This window comes from Phyllopteryx taeniolatus, chromosome 13 (assembly GCF_024500385.1).
Source record: "Phyllopteryx taeniolatus isolate TA_2022b chromosome 13, UOR_Ptae_1.2, whole genome shotgun sequence".
Classification (NCBI taxonomy): Eukaryota; Metazoa; Chordata; class Actinopteri; order Syngnathiformes; family Syngnathidae; genus Phyllopteryx; species Phyllopteryx taeniolatus.
This window is the reverse complement of record NC_084514.1, coordinates 8,170,341-8,189,486: the sequence shown is the minus strand read 5'-3', so window position 1 is coordinate 8,189,486 and position 19,146 is coordinate 8,170,341. Positions and strand designations below refer to the sequence as shown.

At 41.2% G+C, this 19,146-nt stretch overlaps 1 protein-coding gene across 1 annotated transcript; it reads right to left on the bottom strand.

Moving 5' to 3' along the window:
- Positions 1 to 312: 312 nt before the first annotated feature.
- LOC133488215 (papilin-like) lies at positions 313 to 17,542 on the bottom strand. The gene is made up of 22 exons (XM_061795841.1): positions 17,451 to 17,542; positions 15,346 to 15,409; positions 15,161 to 15,264; positions 13,608 to 13,668; positions 13,403 to 13,505; positions 12,670 to 12,800; positions 11,951 to 12,074; positions 11,799 to 11,879; positions 11,514 to 11,686; positions 11,313 to 11,436; positions 11,094 to 11,220; positions 10,512 to 10,707; positions 8,755 to 8,881; positions 6,306 to 8,677; positions 4,869 to 5,056; positions 3,301 to 3,428; positions 3,178 to 3,232; positions 2,950 to 3,096; positions 2,322 to 2,449; positions 2,050 to 2,158; positions 1,660 to 1,835; positions 313 to 689 (listed from the first exon to the last, which is right to left on the bottom strand). The coding sequence occupies exons 2-22, from the start codon at positions 15,394 to 15,396 to the stop codon at positions 505 to 507; spliced, it is 4,890 nt and encodes a 1,629-aa protein (XP_061651825.1). The 5' UTR covers positions 15,397 to 15,409; positions 17,451 to 17,542; the 3' UTR covers positions 313 to 504.
- Positions 17,543 to 19,146: the final 1,604 nt, after the last annotated feature.

Below are 19,146 nucleotides of genomic sequence, written 5' to 3'. Positions count from 1 at the left end.
TAATGTAACTCAGTAGATTTTTATATTTATTTATTTAAAAAATAATTGTATTTAAAATAGTGTTCACATTTAGTCATTCAAATAAAAAATGAAAACAAATGTGCAGTTACATGCATTGTTATAGTTACACACTCAATAAATCCCTTTGATACATTGATTTAAAAAAATACACTGAAATGAATCTTTTATAATTTGTGCATTCTCCTTGGAGCCTGCACTTGACTATGACGTACTTATTTTCACAACAACTCGCACTGTCGCCCCCTCGTGGCAAATGATGGAATGGCAAGCAAGCACACCCACACTGTGACGTCATCGTGAATGCATTGTTTTTATTGTGAACATACAAAAATAAAACAATATGATAAAATGGCAATAAAATGATGAGAATATTTGAAGCCTGGCGCGCCCCGTGCAGCCCAGAGGCCTCAAAGCATCTTAACCCCTCCCTTCTCGGTACCCCACCCAAAAACGGAGCGCACCGCCAGAACCAGCACCGTGGTGTCACCGAGCTAACCTGTCACCGCTCCGTGCTTGGCGGGCACAGCTGGCACAGCAGAAGGCGGCGTAGTACTGGTTGGCACACTGGCGGGCGTAGACCACCAGCTTGCAGTTGGCCAGCTCGGGCTGGTCCGAGCACGCCGTCCCCGATGATGATGATGATGATGACGATGACGTCGGGGCCACGCCTGAAACGCACAACCAGCTTTTCAAAATCCGCTTGGGACGAGGCAAAAATCACAACAACTTCAAGATACTGTTTGTAACGGACACAACATTAGGTACACCAGGCTGCACCGCATCATACTGCTCCTAATATGTTGTAGCCAATGTCACCATCAGAAATCTTTTTAATTTAAATACAAATCAAATACATCTAAAATGAATTACGTCAATGGAAATAAATTTGAAATATTATTAGAATATTTAATTCATTAACAATAATGTATGCTGGGAAATGGAGCATTGTTTTTTTTTCAAAAGCAAACATTTTTAACAAATGATAATATAAATCTAGAAAATATAACAATTAAACAAATTATTTTATAGAATTATAAATATTATACTATATATATATAATTGTATGTAACAAAGGTTTAAATTCACAACAAAAATAGGAATATGTTCAAAAATGGGTAAATTTTTCGTTTAACCTAATATTAAAATAGAAACAAAATACAAAGTGGAAGTGGAGGAACCCATTTTTCCTTCCGAAATGGAATTATCTTTATTCACCATTATGAAGAGAATTGTAGTTATTATTTAGGTTGCAAGTACTGTAGTTTCTTTGCAACTTTGTCCAACTTACTACGAGGGGCATCACACCAAAAGCCAAACTTTTTTGACACCCACGCTTTTCACGTTGCCCCCCCCTTTCTTTTTTTAGTGGTAGTCAAGAATAAAAAGAGGAATACTGTATGTTCAAAAAGGTAGTATTTTTTATTTATTTATTTTTACCCAAAATTGAAATAGAAATAAAGACACCGAAAATGGATGGATGGGTGTTTCTTTTATTTTCAGTGATTGAATTTGCGCTGTTAGTGTTAGGTGGGATCAGGACCAGTTAGCGTGATCAAGGAAACTAACGTGCATGTTTCCACACGGGAAGGCCTGACCTTCGACCGGAGGTTCGATCAATCGACCGCGGGGCTCACCTACCTGTCCGCGCGTCTTTGGCGACGCGTACGTCGGCCGAGGCGCTGACCGAATAGACGCCGGCGTAGGCGTTGCACGTGTAGGTGCCCTCGTCGGACGTCTGCACGTTGTTCAAGATCAGGCTCCCGTCGGGTGACGCCTGGACCTTACGCCCGTCCGGACGCACCGGGACGCCGTTCCTACGCCGGGAGGAAAAGCCGTGCTGATAATGATGATGCGTTTAGACATACAGTGCTACCTTGACTTACAAATGCCCCAAATTATGAGTTTTTCACGTTACAGGCAGTCACTCGCTTGATTTGACTTATGAGTGAGCTTAACGTGGTGGTCACGGAACCCATTAAACTCGTAAGTCAAGGTACCACTGCAGTATGGAGGCTGGGTGAGGAGTACCTGGACCAGCCGATGCTGACGTTGTCCCCCGACGCCACGCAGGGCAGCAGGGCCGCGCTGCCTTTAGGGACCTGGATGTTGTCGGGAGCTTTGGTAATCTGCAGGGCGGCTGAAGGCGCAACAACAAAGACATAAAAAAAATAAAAATAAAGAAATACAACGGTGCCTTGATGTAATTAAATAGAATGTAAGGAATGCAACAGTTGGTGCATTATAACAATTTTTTTACATGCCATAAGTCAATTGCAATGTATGAAGAATGACTTGGTCACCTTGGACTCTAAGTTGTACGTGTCTCTGCTCCAGATGATGTTGCGTGGAGGCGGAGCAAGTGTACACGCCGGCGTCCTCCGTCTGGAGCGACTCAATGAGCAGCGCGCCATCTGACTGCTGGACAAACCTTTGGGATACATATTTCATGTATAAATTTAGATTTAACATGCAATACAAGTCCATTTTTAAGGCAACTCTTATAAAATATGTCGATATTAAGACTTCTGAAAGGGTTTTAATGTAGACTATGTCCATTTTAAGGACTTTTTGAAGCCGTTTTAGGAAGAAGACCTCAATTTTCCAGAACTTTTATAAAGGCATTTTGTGTAGATTATGTTTATTATAAAACATTTTTTAAAAGGCATGTTAGGTTGAATGTCAATTTGGGGGACTTTTTGAAGGCAATGTGTAATACATCAATTTTCAAGATTTTATAAAGACATGTCCATGACTTGAACAAGCCCTGAAATGTGACATACTGTACATAAAATATCTTCCAAAAGTCTCCACATTTCCTTCACAAAGTTCTGAAACAGAACATATTCTACGTTGAAAACCCTTCAAAAAAATATTGAAAAAAGACATTTTTAAAATTTCCAAATCTAATTCATATAAATGCGATCGTACCTGGAGTCGGCGAGCGCGCGTCCGTCGCGCGTCCACTGTACGCTGACGTACGGCAGCGCGGCCGCGGGTACGACGGCGCACGGCAGCCGGGCCGCTTGTCCCGCTCGCGTCTCCAGCAAAGACGAGGCCGAGCGCTCCAGGCTGAACCTGACGGGAAGTAGAACACGCCGGTCCGTCCGTATGCCCTCCTGCTGCGCAAAGTTTCAAGATCAAGGAATTTGCTCTCACTCTGGCGAGGGTCCGTCTGTGGGTGGGGAGGTGGTCTGCGGCTGGGACGCTGCCTCTATAAATAGATTCGAACATTAGGGTTAAATGAGACGGCAGGGGCGCAGACCTCCGCCGAGGCGTTACCTGAGACGGTCAGGTAAACGTAGCGGTGATCTCTCTCCTGCTCCCTGGTGGCCACGCACAAGAACCAGCCGGCGTCCGACTTGCCGACGGGACCGAGAAGCAGCGAACCGTTCGGCTGCTCCTGACGTCTGCAGCAAAGACCCGAGCGGAAGCTAATTGACGCGTTTCGGGAAACTTCAAAGACAACAAAGTGTCTGTGTTGACCCTACTGTACAAATTGTTACACACATCAGAGGCTTCAACGTACCTACCTTACCTTTCTTCAAATCACATCAAATACAATTTACTGTAATTTATTGTGTATAATGTCCATTCCCCCCCCCCCCCCCCCTCCCCAAATTGTCAAAATTCAATAAGGCCCGTTATACATAGGTATAGGGGAAAATGGAAAAAAAACGTTCACATTCTATAAATGTATGCCGCCATCTAGAAGTTATGAAAAAGCTGTATACTTTCTTTCCAATATGCCACCGCCACCTAGAGGTTATGAGAAAGGTGTAGCCTACACTTTCATTCCAATATGACAGGGGTACGTATGACTGCATATATGTACCGTTGTGCACATAAGTTTATATTCCCTGCCAGAATTCGGGAAATATTGTTTGTTTGTTTTTTTAAATACGACTGATGACTGAACAACAACGGTCATTAATTTCTTTATGGTTATGTTTTGTTTAATGATAATGCTTTTCTGAAATGTTTGACAGATTAATTTGAATCCCATTAAAATAAAATGTTATGTTTCTCCTGGCCCTTCATGTTTCATTTAAAGAATTGTACTCATCTTACAAATTCTGCCTGGGTAATCAAACATTTGAGCACAGTTGTGTGTTTTCTCATTTATTAAATAAAAGTATGGCTGTGAATTTCAAAATAAGAGCAAGTAAATAAACAAAGGATTACGTATTCAAATAAAGTGCTTAACTTCAGAATAATACTTTGAAAAAAACTAACAAAATACAGATAATACTTAATGTTTTGATCATATGGATAGACGCAAAATCGTGCATTGTAAAAATGCATTGTACATACGTAGAAGGGTTTTCTAGAATTTTGAGGTCAACTTTGGGGGTGCGTATTATACATGGGTCCGCATTATACACGAGAAATTACGGTGGTCTTCAACCAACCTAATATAGGAATTATTGTTAAAGGTAGTCTTTAACAAACCTGTTTTCACAAAACATCCAAGACAATTAGTATCAACAATTCAATTGTTTTCCTTCAAGATCAAAGATGATTTAGTCTTCAGTTACAAAACGCACGTTTTCATGAATATCAAAGACGATTTAGAGGCTTTAACCAACCAAACGTACTTCAACAGACCTAATGTACATGATCTCGGAAACATCAAAGAAAACGTTGTCTTCAGCAAACCTTTGTAAACAAAGTAAATTTAGTTTTCAATAAAAACATGAAATTGCCTGGCTGACCCCAAATCTTTTAACAGTAGTGGACATACGTATGTTTTTGGACTCTATTTGGAAACCTTAAGAGGGCCAGAGAATCAAACCCGTAACTTTCTCTCTTTGGGGTAACCACTCTATCACTGTGATTCAAATTCTGACCTGTGTGACGCGAGTGCGACTCCGTCCTTCCTCCACTCTACCACGGTGACCGCACTGGATGACGACGACGGCGGCGGGCTGACTCTGCAGGGCAGCACCACCGTCTGGCCCACCAGGGCCTCCACGGCGGACGGGTCCGACTGGTCGATCCTCACCTGGGCTGGCAAAGTCAAACTGGAGCGAGCAAGGAAAAGTCACTTCACGCTGCACTTCGACGCGGGTCGAAGTGGTCATAAAGGGTGCCACACGAGCGAGTGACAAAAGCACATGCGGACACACGAGACGGCAACACAACACCGACACAAAAATACAGTGCTACCTTGACTTGTGAGTTAAATTTGTTCCGTGACCACGCTCACAACTCAAATCACTAGTATCTAAAATCTAATTTCGCCATTGAAATGAATGTAAATGACATTCATCTGTTCCAGCCCCTAAAAAAACATTTTGTAATAAGAAAACTCTCTCTATAGCATTGTACTGTATAAAAACATTGAAATAGAATGTAAAGAACCTTTTTTTTTTTTTGCAACATTTTTGCTTTGACATTGTGCTGCTCTTTCTGGTGTGCACACTTTGGCCAACAGGGGGCAGTATTATACACACATACATATAATACACGGAGATTTGATGATGAACAAACACGAACGAGACCATCCTAAGCTGCAATAATATTTGTAGTTTTCCACAGAACAGAAAGATATGCCAGTAAGTATTGTCTGTCTATATGTGTTGCCACATCATTTGTGTTAAAGTTGCTGAGACGTTTGTAACTACTGCGATATCGACGTTAGTTCAGTTAGCCGTCTATGGCATTTGGCGTTATGTGTTAGCATTAGGCTAGCAGACTTTCGTAAGAAAGTTATGCGGTTTAGTTAACGTGCTGTTCTCTGAATTTGAGGTTTACTTTTATAGTAAACTTCAACTAGAAGTGGCAATAAAGAGCTTGAAGCAAGCAACACTTGGGGTCTTTTTTTTTGAAGAACTTTTTTCCATCATGTCAAACTGCACACAGCACGCTCAGGGAGGGCGGAATAGACATCATGGTTTGACGCGAACAACTCTTATATTGGGGCAGTCTTAAGTCAAGGTACCACTGTGCTATTTCGCCTGAGGTTTTTAGTGACCACACTCGGACGAGGACGGGTGAGCATCACAACACCTTTTTATTAGTTTTATAGTGAAAACACAGAGTGAGGTGACACACAAACACACACAAGTGTAGGCGGGGGCTGGTGAGCTCATGTCGGGTGGATTATGGGAAGACAAGCGGGGTAGGAAGGGGCAGTGTCTACACAGTTATTCAATCTGGTTTTCATTTGAGGGGGGATTGAAAGGGTTCGTTACGGGGTGAAGGTGGTGACTCAAGGGGGTCGTTGGTAGTGGTAAGGGGTGTGGGGTTAACTGAGGAGCGCCCCCTCCCTCCAAAGGTTCTTACCTGGCTGCGCGGATGAGGTGCTTTTTCACTGTGATGAAGTAAGGCTTGCGGGCCTTCATGTAGAATCGGGCTTTGTGGGCAGTATGGGCCACCTTGGCAGCTACCCTGCCACCGTTGCCGTTGGAGCGACCATTTCCGTTTCCGTTTCCGTGCTCACCGTTTCCATTTCCGTTGTGGTCCTCACCATTTCCGTTTCCGTTTCCGTTGGCGCGCTGTCCATATCCGTTGGAGCGACCATTTCCGTTTCCGTTGTGGTCCTCACCATTTCCGTTTCCGTTGGAGCGACCGTTTCCGTTGGAGCGACCGTTTCCGTTTCCATTACCGTTTCCATTTCCATTGTAGTGCTCACCGTTTTCATTTCCGTTGGAGTGACCGTTGCCATTTCCGTTGTCATGCTCGCCGTTTCCATTTCCGTTGGAGTGACCGTTGCCATTTCCGTTGTCATGCTCACCGTTTCCATTTCCGTTGGAGTGACCGTTGCCATTTCCGTTGTCATGCTCGCCGTTTCCGTTTCCGTTGGAGTGACCGTTGCCATTTCCGTTGCCACGCTCGCCGTTTCCATTTCCATTGGAGTGACCGTTGCCATGCTCGCCGTTTCCATTTCCGTTTCCGTTGGAGTGACCGTTGCCATTTCCGTTGTCATGCTCGCCGTTTCCATTTCCGTTGGAGTGACCGTTGCCATTTCCGTTGTCATGCTCGCCGTTTCCATTTCCGTTGGAGTGACCGTTGCCATTTCCGTTGTCATGCTCGCCGTTTCCATTTCCGTTGGAGTGACCGTTGCCATTTCCGTTGCCACGCTCGCCGTTTCCATTTCCATTGGAGTGACCGTTGCCATGCTCGCCGTTTCCATTTCCGTTTCCGTTGGAGTGACCATTGCCATTTCCGTTGTCATGCTCGCCGTTTCCATTTCCGTTGGAGTGACCGTTGCCATTTCCGTTGCCACGCTCGCCGTTTCCATTTCCGTTTCCGTTGTCATGCTCGCCGTTTCCATTTCCGTTTCCGTTGGAGTGACCGTTGCCATTTCCATTGACGGGACCATTACCGTTTCCATTAGAACGGCCGTTACCGTTTCCATTGCCATTTCCATTTGGGTAACCGTTACCGTTTCCATTTCCATTGTCGTGACCATTACCGTTTCCGTTGGAGTGGCCGTTACCGTTGCCATTTCCGTTGCCATTTCCATTTGGGTAACCGATACCGTTTCCGTTGGAGTGGCCGTTACCGTTGCCATTTCCATTTGGGTAACCATTACCGTTACCATTTCCGTTGCCATTTCCATTTGGGTAACCGTTACCGTTTCCGTTGGAGCGGCCGTTATCGTTGCCATTGCCATTTAGGTAACCGTTACCATTACCGTTTCCGTTGGTGCGGCCATTACCATTTCCATTTCCATTTGGGTAACCGTTACCATTACCGTTTCCGTTGGTGCGGCCGTTACCATTTCCATTTAGGGAACCGTTACCATTACCGTTTCCGTTGGTGCGGCCGTTACCGTTTCCGTTTCCGTTGGTGCGGCCGTTACCGTTTCCATTTCCGTTACCATTTCCGTTGGCACGGCCATTACCATTTCCGTTGGCGCGGCCGTTACCGTTTCCATTTCCGTTGGCGCGGCCGTTACCGTTTCCATTTCCGTTGGCGCGGCCGTTACCGTTTCCATTTCCGTTGGCACGGCCGTTAACGTTTCCATTTCCGTTGGCGCGGCCGTTACCGTTTCCATTTCCGTTGGCACGGCCGTTAACGTTTCCATTTCCGTTGGCGCGGCCGTTACCGTTTCCATTTCTGTTGGCCCTGCCATTACCATTTCCATTGACACCGCCGTTACCGTTTCCATTGGCGTCGTCGTTGCCATTTCCATTACCGTTTCCGTTGGTGTGACCGTTACCGTTTCCGTTTCCGTTGGCGCGACCATTACCGTTTCCGTTTCCATTGGCGCGACCATTACCGTTTCCGTTTCCGTTGGCGCGACCGTTTCCGTTTCCGTTGGCGACACCATTACCATTTCCGTTGGTGCCACCATTACCGTTTCCGTTGGCGACACCATTACCATTTCCGTTGGTGCCACCATTACCATTTCCGTTGGTGCCACCATTACCGTTTCCGTTGGCGACACCATTACCATTTCCGTTGGTGCCACCATTACCGTTTCCGTTTCCATTTCCATTGTAGCCGTTTCCGTTTCCATTTGATCTGCCATTGGGCTCGTGGCAGACCCTCTCGCACTCCTCCTGCGTGTCAAAGTTGTTGCTGTTGCCAAAGCAGCCTCCATACCAGAACTCGGTACACTTGGCAGTTAGAACATTGAAGAAGTAATGCGCCCTCCAGCTGGAGCAGGATCCGGCGGCCTTGGGCAGCGAGCAGATGGAACGCTCATCTGGAGAAAACAAGCAAAAAAGTTTTTCCTCAAATCACTTTAGCGCGTGCGGTGGAGTTTCCATTATCGACACTCACAGGGTGCTGGTGGGTCGCGGCAGCCCTCGCCATTGGGCCCAGCTGCGGCGGTGGTGCGGTCGTAGCAGCACCCGTAGGTGGTTCTGCGGCACTCGACGGCATTTTCAGAGGGGATTTCGGAAATGATCTGAGAACACACGTGTCCTACATCAGTCATCAATATCAATATTTGATCCAGTTCTATCAATACTGTAGCCAATGATACATCACAGTAATCATACATGATCCAGTCATATTAATACTGTAGCCTACGATATATCATGATCTCAATATTTCATTCAGTTGCATCGATATTTGATCTAAGTGTGCTAATGCCAGAGCCTACAGTACATCATGATATCAACATTTGATACAGCCATATTTGTATTGGATCTAATCGTATTGATGCTGATTCAGTCGCGTCCAAACTATAGCCTAAAATACATCATGATATTGATTTGATACAGTCATATCAATAATGTCACCTATGACACATTATTATATCAATATTTGAAAGAGTTTAATCAACAATGTAGCCTTCGATACATCGTGGAGACATTTTTGCTACTGTCGATGCTGCATCTAATGACAAATCACCATACTGATATATAATCCACGTCATAGCAATACTGTAGTCTATGATACAGCAATGTATCGATATTCGATGCAATGGATTTTTGTTCCTAATAAAAAAAAATAATATTCCAAAACTGAAAAATAAATTATTTTTCATGATTGAATTTCTAATTTTCCTGGTTTATTTTTTTATGATCCTAATTGTATTTTTCATGATCATATTTGCCTATTTTTTTTCAAATAATAAAAAAGAAAAAAGGAAACCATTTAAAAAATTTAAATACAAATAAATCTTAATTGCAGAACCACTGATTGGTAGGATGTGACAAGGTAAATTTCAATCCATAAAAATCCATAAAATTATATTTTTTAAAAAGTATTTATAATGTATGTATAATCCATTAGGCTGTAAAAGAAACAATAAATGTTTTTTGTAATAAATGTATGGATAATAACCCCTAAAGCTATCAGTAACAATATATTTTTTAAAGCTTTATGGAATTTTATAGCTAAAAGTAACTGCATGACAGCTGAGCAGTCAGAGGTGCTGCTATAAAGATTGACTATATTTAATTGTTTTTATTTTTCCATTATCTATTTTTTTAAATAGTGTAAAAAGCTTTTTAAATAGTGTAAAAAGCACAGAACATTCAAAGAAAGTCAGCCAAATTCCATGATTATAATTTGTTTTTATCAATTAGAAGTGTATAAAAGTATAATGTCATTCATTTCATTCCGCAGTAGGTGCTTATTACTCCTCTCTCTGTTACTTGGGTTTCTAATTCAGTCCTACACAAACTATCATTGGCTGACGTTTTCAATCATTGTCGATACATCATTGCACCAAATAATACATATAATTTATAGAGCACTTTACATCCAAAAAATGTATCACAAAATTAGACGACCTGACTGATTGGTTGGAAAGAATTATGTTATTACAAATCTATAAAATGTTTTGATTGAATTGGAAAAAGTGCAGAAGATCAAAGGAAAGTGTGCCTATTAATGTCATATCAAATCATATGAAATGTCATACTTCAAATGACAGTAACTAGTAATACTGTTTATAAAGCAAAGAAAAGAAAGTTCTCTCTGTTCAAATAATGGTGCAGTTTTTGGCGCTCTGTGAATTCTGCCTAGCAACATTTGACTGTACAAAACCAACAAATGAGCAGTTTTGTATTGCACGGTCCTCTCACCGCTCTGCCGGGGTGCTCGTCACAACGCTGCATGTTGCAGTACTGCTGGTCGGTGGGTGCCTGGGAGTACTGGGCGCAGAAGGCGTCCTCGACCACGCGGGGTCCCGACTCGTCATTGTAGAGACAGTCCACGCCGCGATACTGGAAGCCGCCGCCGCACTGGACGGAGCAGTCGTTCCACTCGCCGGTTCTCCAGCTGTGGAAAGTCAGTTTGTTGGAAAACAAAGAACTTCAAAAGGCTTAGTTATGGAGAGAAGAAGAAAAACAAAAACAAAAAAAAAAAAACAGTATAAGTACCACCAAAATGACCCAACTTAGCATAGTAAGCCTACGTGTTCATCAAAAATGAGGCAGAGGTTTTATTCCTTAAAAGTATATTTAATATTATAGTAAGCCACTGTAACATAATGCACAGTTTGGCACTTCAGACCGACAGGTCTGATTTCGTGCGCCTTTTAAGGCATGGCTTTTTGAGACTTTTTTGTCAGCCTACCAAATTTCAGGTTGCTAAGTGAAACTGTCTCAGGGGGCTGAATTTTACAATAAAGCATTGTGGAAGAACTACGTTGGGCTTTCACTGACGTGTAGGTGGTAGGGCAGGCCTGAGGGTTGCAGGTTCTGTTGTGGATGGGCCGCGCGTAGTACGGGCACAGGTTGTCGGGCACGGCCTCGTTGTCGATGGAGCAGTAGACGGCTCTGGACTGGAAGCCTGGTGGTGGCAAAAAGAGGCGGACGTTTTTAAAATACGACAACAAAAGAAACGCAGAGGAGAAGTTGCTTCCCGGAATTCGGACTTCCCACCTAATCCGCACTCTTTGCTGCAGGCGGACCAAGATCCGAAGCTCCAGGCGTATCCCTCTGTGGGGTGTCCCACGGGAAGGTAGTACTCGTAATCCACGCCCTGGTTAGGCTCCATGCTGATCAGCTGTAATCATCACATCCGAAGTGCGTCACCGGATACGACGTTTGGTGTTCGAGACCCCGTCCGAGTAGCCCGCTCACCTCCACGACGAGGGGCTCGGTGGTGGGTCCGCGGCCGATGATGGACTCGGGAGTGCTGTCGCCCTCGACGCCTCGTTGGTAGTACAGTTTGGTGCCGGCAATGTGCGTGGCCTGGGAGAACTCGAGGGACCAGTGGCCGTTCAGGTAGTAATCTCCTTGCAGGTTCTTGACGGCTAATCGCACGCACACGCAGGGAACAAATTGCGGGAGGATGGTGACTTTCGACTACTTTCAAGCAGTCCAGGAAACATTGGGGTTGGAACTATACGTTAAAAGAGTCTTTACCCAGGTAATTGCGTGAGGGTTTCTTCTCTCTGATGCTGATGGAGGTGGCTCCAGCGGGGATGGTGACGACATGGTTATAACCTGCAGACGTGAAAAGCAGGGCTCAGACTTCGCAGATGTCATTCAGAAAACTTGTGGGACGAGTACCGTACCGTGGGCCAGACGCTGTGCGGTGAAGGTGTTCTTGACCAGTGAGCAGGAGTGCCCGTTGCCTCCGCACATCAGGCAGGGGTCCTCTTGCAGAGGGGAGTTCAGCATGTGGTCGCAGCCCATGTGCTGGAAAACACAAGTTCAAGTCATTCGTGTCACATGACAGACAATGGGTACAAATGGTGCCGGGGGAGAGGGTGGCACCAACTCTGTTGGGGTGTCGAAGGTGGTAAAAAAGTTGGGTGAAGGGGGTTGTCAAACATAAGACCGAGATGTATTTTTTGGGGCGGGTGTGGGTGGTTGCCGTACCGGGATAGATTTGAAAAGGCTGTTGTACAAAGTCGAATAGTGCGGCTACACATTTTGGAAAAAGACGTACAGGCTTTTGTTTGTCTTTTAGATTTTGGTGGACAACGAGGGGCCGTGCCATTTCTGTCTGTGATGGAAAAAGTTTAGAAAAGCCTGTTCTACGCTGTAAACTAGTGGCTAATAAAGCCCGTCCTACAATGTGAAATCGACATAGCTAAATGTTCATCGGGGTTTGTCTTGATTTGTTTTGCCAGCTAGCGGTGGACAGATCGTGGTTGTGTGCCATCTTTCTAGGGGTGTTGACGAGGGGGTTACGTGGCTCAATATTTGTAGGTTTTACAACGTAATATCAACAATCGACGCTGGAGACCAAAAGTTGCAGAATCCATCAATGAACTTGTTGCTACGCTACCACGCAGACTCCCTCCACGCAGACATCATGGCGTCCGGGGTGGCAAGGTGTCCCGTCCTTAACGGCGGCGCTGTGGCGGTAGACAAAGTTCCCTCCCCTTGGTATGCAGTTCAGCTCGCAGGGGTTCTCGGCTGTCACAAGCAAATATGATCAATTATGAGAATTGTGTGAATGCTGAAGTGCAAAAAAAAAAAAAAAATAATAAGTGTTGTATTGTTATCCCACCACTTTGTTTTCCTTCTAAAACGTTGACATTTCTCAACATATTCAAACCAATTCAAGCCATTGCTGCGTCAAAATATTCAGCTGATTTCACTTTACCCACAATTCCACATTCTGCATGAGACATTTACCAAATACAATTATTATCTTATTAGTCTTATTCAATTATTATTGAAACAACTGCAACTTCACAATGTTCAGCTCATTCGGGACAATTGCTTTCCATTTTGCTACGTATTAACCTACCTACTGTTAGCAACTGAGCAATTGTCTTAAGAAATATAAATACAGGGCAAGATGTAAAATCTTCATCAATCGCGCTCATTTGAGCAAATCTCATGAGTATAATAATTCAATATTTTAACATGTTCCATTTCCTCCCATTTCACCTGATTTCCAACATTTTACTCTTAATCCCACGACATTTCAATTCACACACTATTTGTAATGAAATTGCCTTCTGTAGTTGTTATTATTTTTGCTAATCATGAATGATTGCGGGTAAGCCTACCTCCATAATAAGGCAGCCAGGAGTAGCGCGTCCCCTTGAAGTCAGTCCCGTCGAACTGGGCGCACTGCTCCTCGCGGTAATCCTTGGTTCCCGCGGGACACGGCTAAATGCGCAAATTGATATCGTTACGCATCGATAATATTACATACCCAATCCTTCGTTTATCACATAATGGCTGCATTGCTAAATATGTTTCAATATTTACCTCAGTGTTACAGGCCAGATAAGACTTGTCAGGTCCAACGCAGTTGAACCCTCCGTCATTTCTGTTTGGAATAGGAGAAGAAAAAAAAAAAAAAAAAAAAAAGACAATTAGCGCAGCTACATGCTAATTAGCCTGCTAGTTGCTACATATGCTTAAACAAAACCGAGCGTTCTAGTAATGATCCCGTTATTAATTGAATTCAATTCATTTTATACAATATATATACAATCTATATATGTAGTCGAAAATTGATTCATTGATTGCTTATATACAGTATATAAGTACATGTACATATGTATTATGTTAAAATACATTCTAATACATTGTTGATATCTTCTTCTGGTAGTGTTAACCTCTTTCAGCTAGTTTTTTTTTATTAGATATTTAACTTATTTTACTTCCTTTTCCTTTTATATATATATATATATATATATATATATATATATATATATATAAATAAATAAAAATACTTTTCAATGAAGACATTTTAAGACTTGCTTTAAATGAGTTTGATAAAATTAAATTGGTAAGAAAATGCTAATGCAAAAATATAATAATTAGATCATTATAGTTAAAAATAAAAACTAAATTAAATAAGAGAAATACATATTTTGATAACCATTATTTAATGAAAAATTATATCAATATATATATATTAATATTCATAATAATTATCTTAAAATATAGATGAATAGAAAAATGGAAATAAGCATTTCAAGAAAATAGAACGTTTGAGTGCATCAATAACATTTCAAAAATATATAAAATGTATATTTTAAATAATGGCTATAATTCCAAAATAAATATTTGAGATTTACTTTCAAATATAAAATTAGAATTATCAAAAATGAAATAAAATATAAACATATCTAAAAAGAAACTTACCTTACCCACAGAAAAACATCATTTGACGTATGGGGCATATGAGTTCATCAGCCATAAACAAAAGGTATTTTTAGAGAGCAAACCAAAATGATGATGTGAGACTTTTTCCATATACCCCCTCTGAGGTTTTTAAGGAGAGATTGAAATAAAATATAAACACACATTTCATCCTCTCGCAGAAAACGCCCTAAAAAAGACGCATGTTATTTGACTCGGACGTTCTTCCTGCCAACTGCGACCATACTGACTGTACACAGCCAGTGAGTACGGTGCAAGCGTGTGTGTGTGTGTATTTGTACAGTATGTAGGTACAGCAAACATACACTATTAAAAAGAAGAAAACTACTTCTTCTGTCTTTTCGAGCATAGGTTCTTGAGATTTTTTTTGTGGGCCTAGTCGTGGTAGACATGTCTACCAAATTTCATGATGCTAAGTGAAAATAACTGGGGGATGATCCCCCCCCCCCCCCCCCATTTAGAGTACGCTACCAACTAAATACCCGCTTTAAACCAAAGAGGCAGACTTCCCGTTTCTTTCTGGGCGTTGCTTCTTGAGACTTTTTGACGCCTTTCCTTGCGATACACATGCCAGCCGAATTTCACGTTGCCAAGTGAAATGGATTTGAGAGGCTTATTTTTGGATTTTTTTTTAAGCAAATTTTCCATACCTGTGGGTGACGCAGCGTCTGCTTCTGATCATCACACCACTGCCGCAGGTCCGACTGCATGGCCCGAACGCACCCCAGTCTTCCCAGTAGTCCTCAGCGGACACCTACGCGCACGAACACACACACACAAACTTTGAAGAGACTTTTCTCACACTTTGTATGTGCGATATCATGCAAAGTGTTACCAAAAGGGCTGGAGCAAGCACCAGCTGGAGGAGTAACAGAGGCAGCATCATCGTCGTAAGTTACCTGGAGGAGGTACAAGTATAAGTTAGTACACAAACGTCAACAAACGTCAATCCCGTGTCCACGCTTTGAACATTAACACTGTGCTTGAAATACAAGACAATAAAAACCTGTACTTTAACGCTTCACTTAAAATGTCCCAACAATTGTACCGGAACACATGTTTTGAAAACAAAGGGGTTCTAAAAGATGAAATGCAAAAGCACTTAAAAGTTAAATATATAAGCGTTAAATATAATTTGAACAGTACTTAATAAATGTGCTGTACCGGATTTAAAACAAACAAACAAACAAAAAAAAAGTTACAAAAAAAGTTGAAGTCGCTGTAACATTATGTAGTTTGAACATTGTATTGATTCTTTCACGTCCCCTAGAGGGAGCCCGTGTCCCCAGAACACTCCATTTCTAGAGCAGCTGTAGTTAATACACACAGAACAATGTTAAAAAATTAATCACAACTAAAATATGTCATTTTCCGCAGTCATTTCATATACGAAACAAAAGATGACACGAGTTTACTTGTATTCAATTGTATGAAAGAGAACTTTTTTTTAAATTCATAAAATTCAAAGGAATTCTGATCGAGTTTACTTTGTGCATTATTTTTTTCCACTGTTACTTTCTTTTACCTTATATTTCCTTTATTTTTAACCTCTTGTACTTTCTTAAACGTTTTCATTTATTTTTTTCCAAATTTCTTTTTATCCTTAAACTATTTAACTTCTTTTACTTCCTTAAATGTCTTTTAACCTTAAATTCATTTTATACCTTTAAATCTCTTTTGATAACTTTAGATTGTATTATATATATATATATTATTTTATTTTAATGTAAAATAAATTTTTCAATCTTAAATTTGTTTAAACATTAAATCTATTTTTTTTTTACCTTGAACTTTCTTTTGACTGTAAATGTAGTATATTTAACATTTTTTAATTTTTGAAATTCTTTTACTTCCATAAATTACTTTTTTTAAACCTTGTTTTTAACCTTAATTTTATTTTCTTTTGTAATCTCCAATTTATTTTACCTTTATCCTCTTTTTAACTTTTTTCTTTGTAACTTTAAATAGGTTGTATATTTTTAACCGTATATTTACCATTTTAACCTTCCACTTATTTTTAACCTAATTTACTTCCTTAAATGCCTTTTCTTTTTATACATATTTATTTTTAGAATTTTTTTTTAATTGAACCGGTCTCTAAATTGAACCTTAAATTTCTTTTTATTCTTTTTACACTTGTTTTCTTTTTATCTTAAATGAATTTTGTTTTACCCTGTTACCGCCTTAACATTTTTTTAATAATTTGTTTTTGCCTTTTACTCGTCTTACTTAGTTAACATTTTAAATTTATCCTTTAAACTTACATTTTGAAGCCTTAAATTCCCTTTATTTTTTTAAACTACATTTACTTCATCTTTTTTTTTTTACCTTACATTTCTTTTATTTTTAAATTTTTTCTTAAATGTCTTCATATGTTGTTGTTTCTGTCTTAAATGTCTTTTAATTAAACTCTTTTATGCCCTTCATTTTTTCCCTTTCATTTCTTAACCTTTTCTTCCTTTAAGTTAATCTATTTTAGTTTTACCTCTTTCACCTCCTTAAATATCAAATGTTTCTTTATTTTTTCAACCTTGATTATAATTTTTCTTTCCCATAAAATGTATTTTCTTACCTTAAAATATCTTATTTAACCTATTTTGCAACCTTAAATGTCTTCAATTTCTTTAAAATTCCTTTATTTTCCAACCACCAATTTTTCTCTACTTTTTTTCCGTTTTTTTTTTTTTAAAAACCTTTTATTTTTGTAATCTCTTCCACGTCCTTAAATGCACTTCCTGTCACCGTTGGTCTTTTTTAAATTCTCTTTTACTTTGTACATTGTTGACATATTTTACTTCCGCTCGTGTTCGTCCCGTTCGCTTGACGACGTGAAACGAGTCGTAAATCAACTGATTTCCTCCTCCTCCTGCTCGCTTTTCTTGCAACTTTCCAAAACCCGTTCCGCTAAAAGAACGCCACGACTCACGTGTCGGTACTCACCGGGCTCGGTGCGGTCGAACTCGGTCTGGTTCCGGGAGGTTCTTGCAGCTGGACTCGGTCCGGCAGATGAGTCCAAAAGGAGCCGCGGTGCCCTCATATATTGCGGGGGGTGTGGTGGGGGTGGGGGTGTGGGTGGGTGGGTGGGTGAAGAGGTGTCGAGGAGGGAGAAGGGAGGGCAGAAGCAGGGGGGGTTAGGGTGGAGGATGGAGGGCTGGGGGAGGGGGGACTCTTCGCACATGCGCACAAGAACCCCATTTAATTGCCCCTACTTTTGGGCAGAGGGGGAAAAGTCATCACACGGAGTCACATGTTTTAAAAAAAAAAAATAAAAATAAAAAGTGGTAAAAGCAGTGGAGAAAAAGTACCCAAAGTACTTTGTTACTGTAAGCAGATGTTTCAGGTATCTGTAGTTGAATTGAGGATTTGTTTTTCTAACTACTGTTTGCTTTTAGCTCCTCCATTCGAAGAGATCTCCTTACTTTGTCAAAACAGGCTCGTTACTTCAAAAAAAAGAGAGAGAGAAAGTGAGGAAACAACAACATGCAACGAGGAATGTGATAACCCCCCCCCCCCTTCTCAATATGTAAGTCAATAAAAGACGGAAACTACTTTGTATTATGGAGAGACATTTTTGTTATTAAAGTTATTAAAACCAGTACAGTCAGGCCCATAAATAATGGGATATCAACACAATTCTGATGCGATTTAACTGCTGCTGACCTTCAGCTTTAATTTGAGGGTATTTGCATCCAAATCAGGTGAACAGTGTAGGACTTCAAACAGTTTGTATCTATGGCTTCCACTTTTTAAGGGACCAAAAATGATTGGGACAAATTAACAATCATGACTCAACCTTTCCCTTTTTAATATTTGGTTGCAAATCCTTTGCGACAGTCGCATACAACCCGAAGTGTGGAGCACAGACGTAACCAGGCCTGCAACTGCAACCGTCTTCAGTTCCTGCTCGTTCTTGGGGCATTTTCCCCGTCAGTTTTCTCTTTAGCAAGTGAAATGCATACTCAGTTGGATTCAGGTCAGGTGACTGAAGTTTTTGTTTGAGCTGGGACTTTTTTTTACAGATCATAGGTCACATCAATGGTGGAAGAAGTTTTGAAGTGATTTATCTTGGCTTCATTCTTTGATTTTTATTTTTTTTAAAGGTCATAAAAACCTGGCATTTGAACAGGGCCATGTAAACTTTTTATATCCACTATATGTAACGGCGCTCTGAACGAAAACACAACTACGACGGCGTTATACCGAGTACTCAAGTAAAATACAATGACTGGAAAAAACAAAAAAAATCTACTTCAGTACGGTAAGGACGTGTTTGTACTTCTTTACGTCCCACCACAGTTTTCGTGGTACTTATTATGGCGCGTGCACGCGTAATAGCAGGCTAGCGTGCCACCACTTGGACTGGACCAGGATGATGAGCACATCTTCATCACATACAAGTACTGTACGTACTGCATGTACTGTACTATCATTTATTCACGCCCACTTTGTCATCTGATTACAAGTTGACCAAAAGCCTCACTTTATATTTAAATGCCTCGCTTTAAAAAAAAAAATAAAAAATTTAAACAAAATTTAAATAGCGGGCTCTTTGTTTAAATAGAGCGCAAACTACTAATTGGGTCGAGGTTCTCAAGGCCCAGGGACAACTTATTTTCAGACGGGAGCCGGACAAACC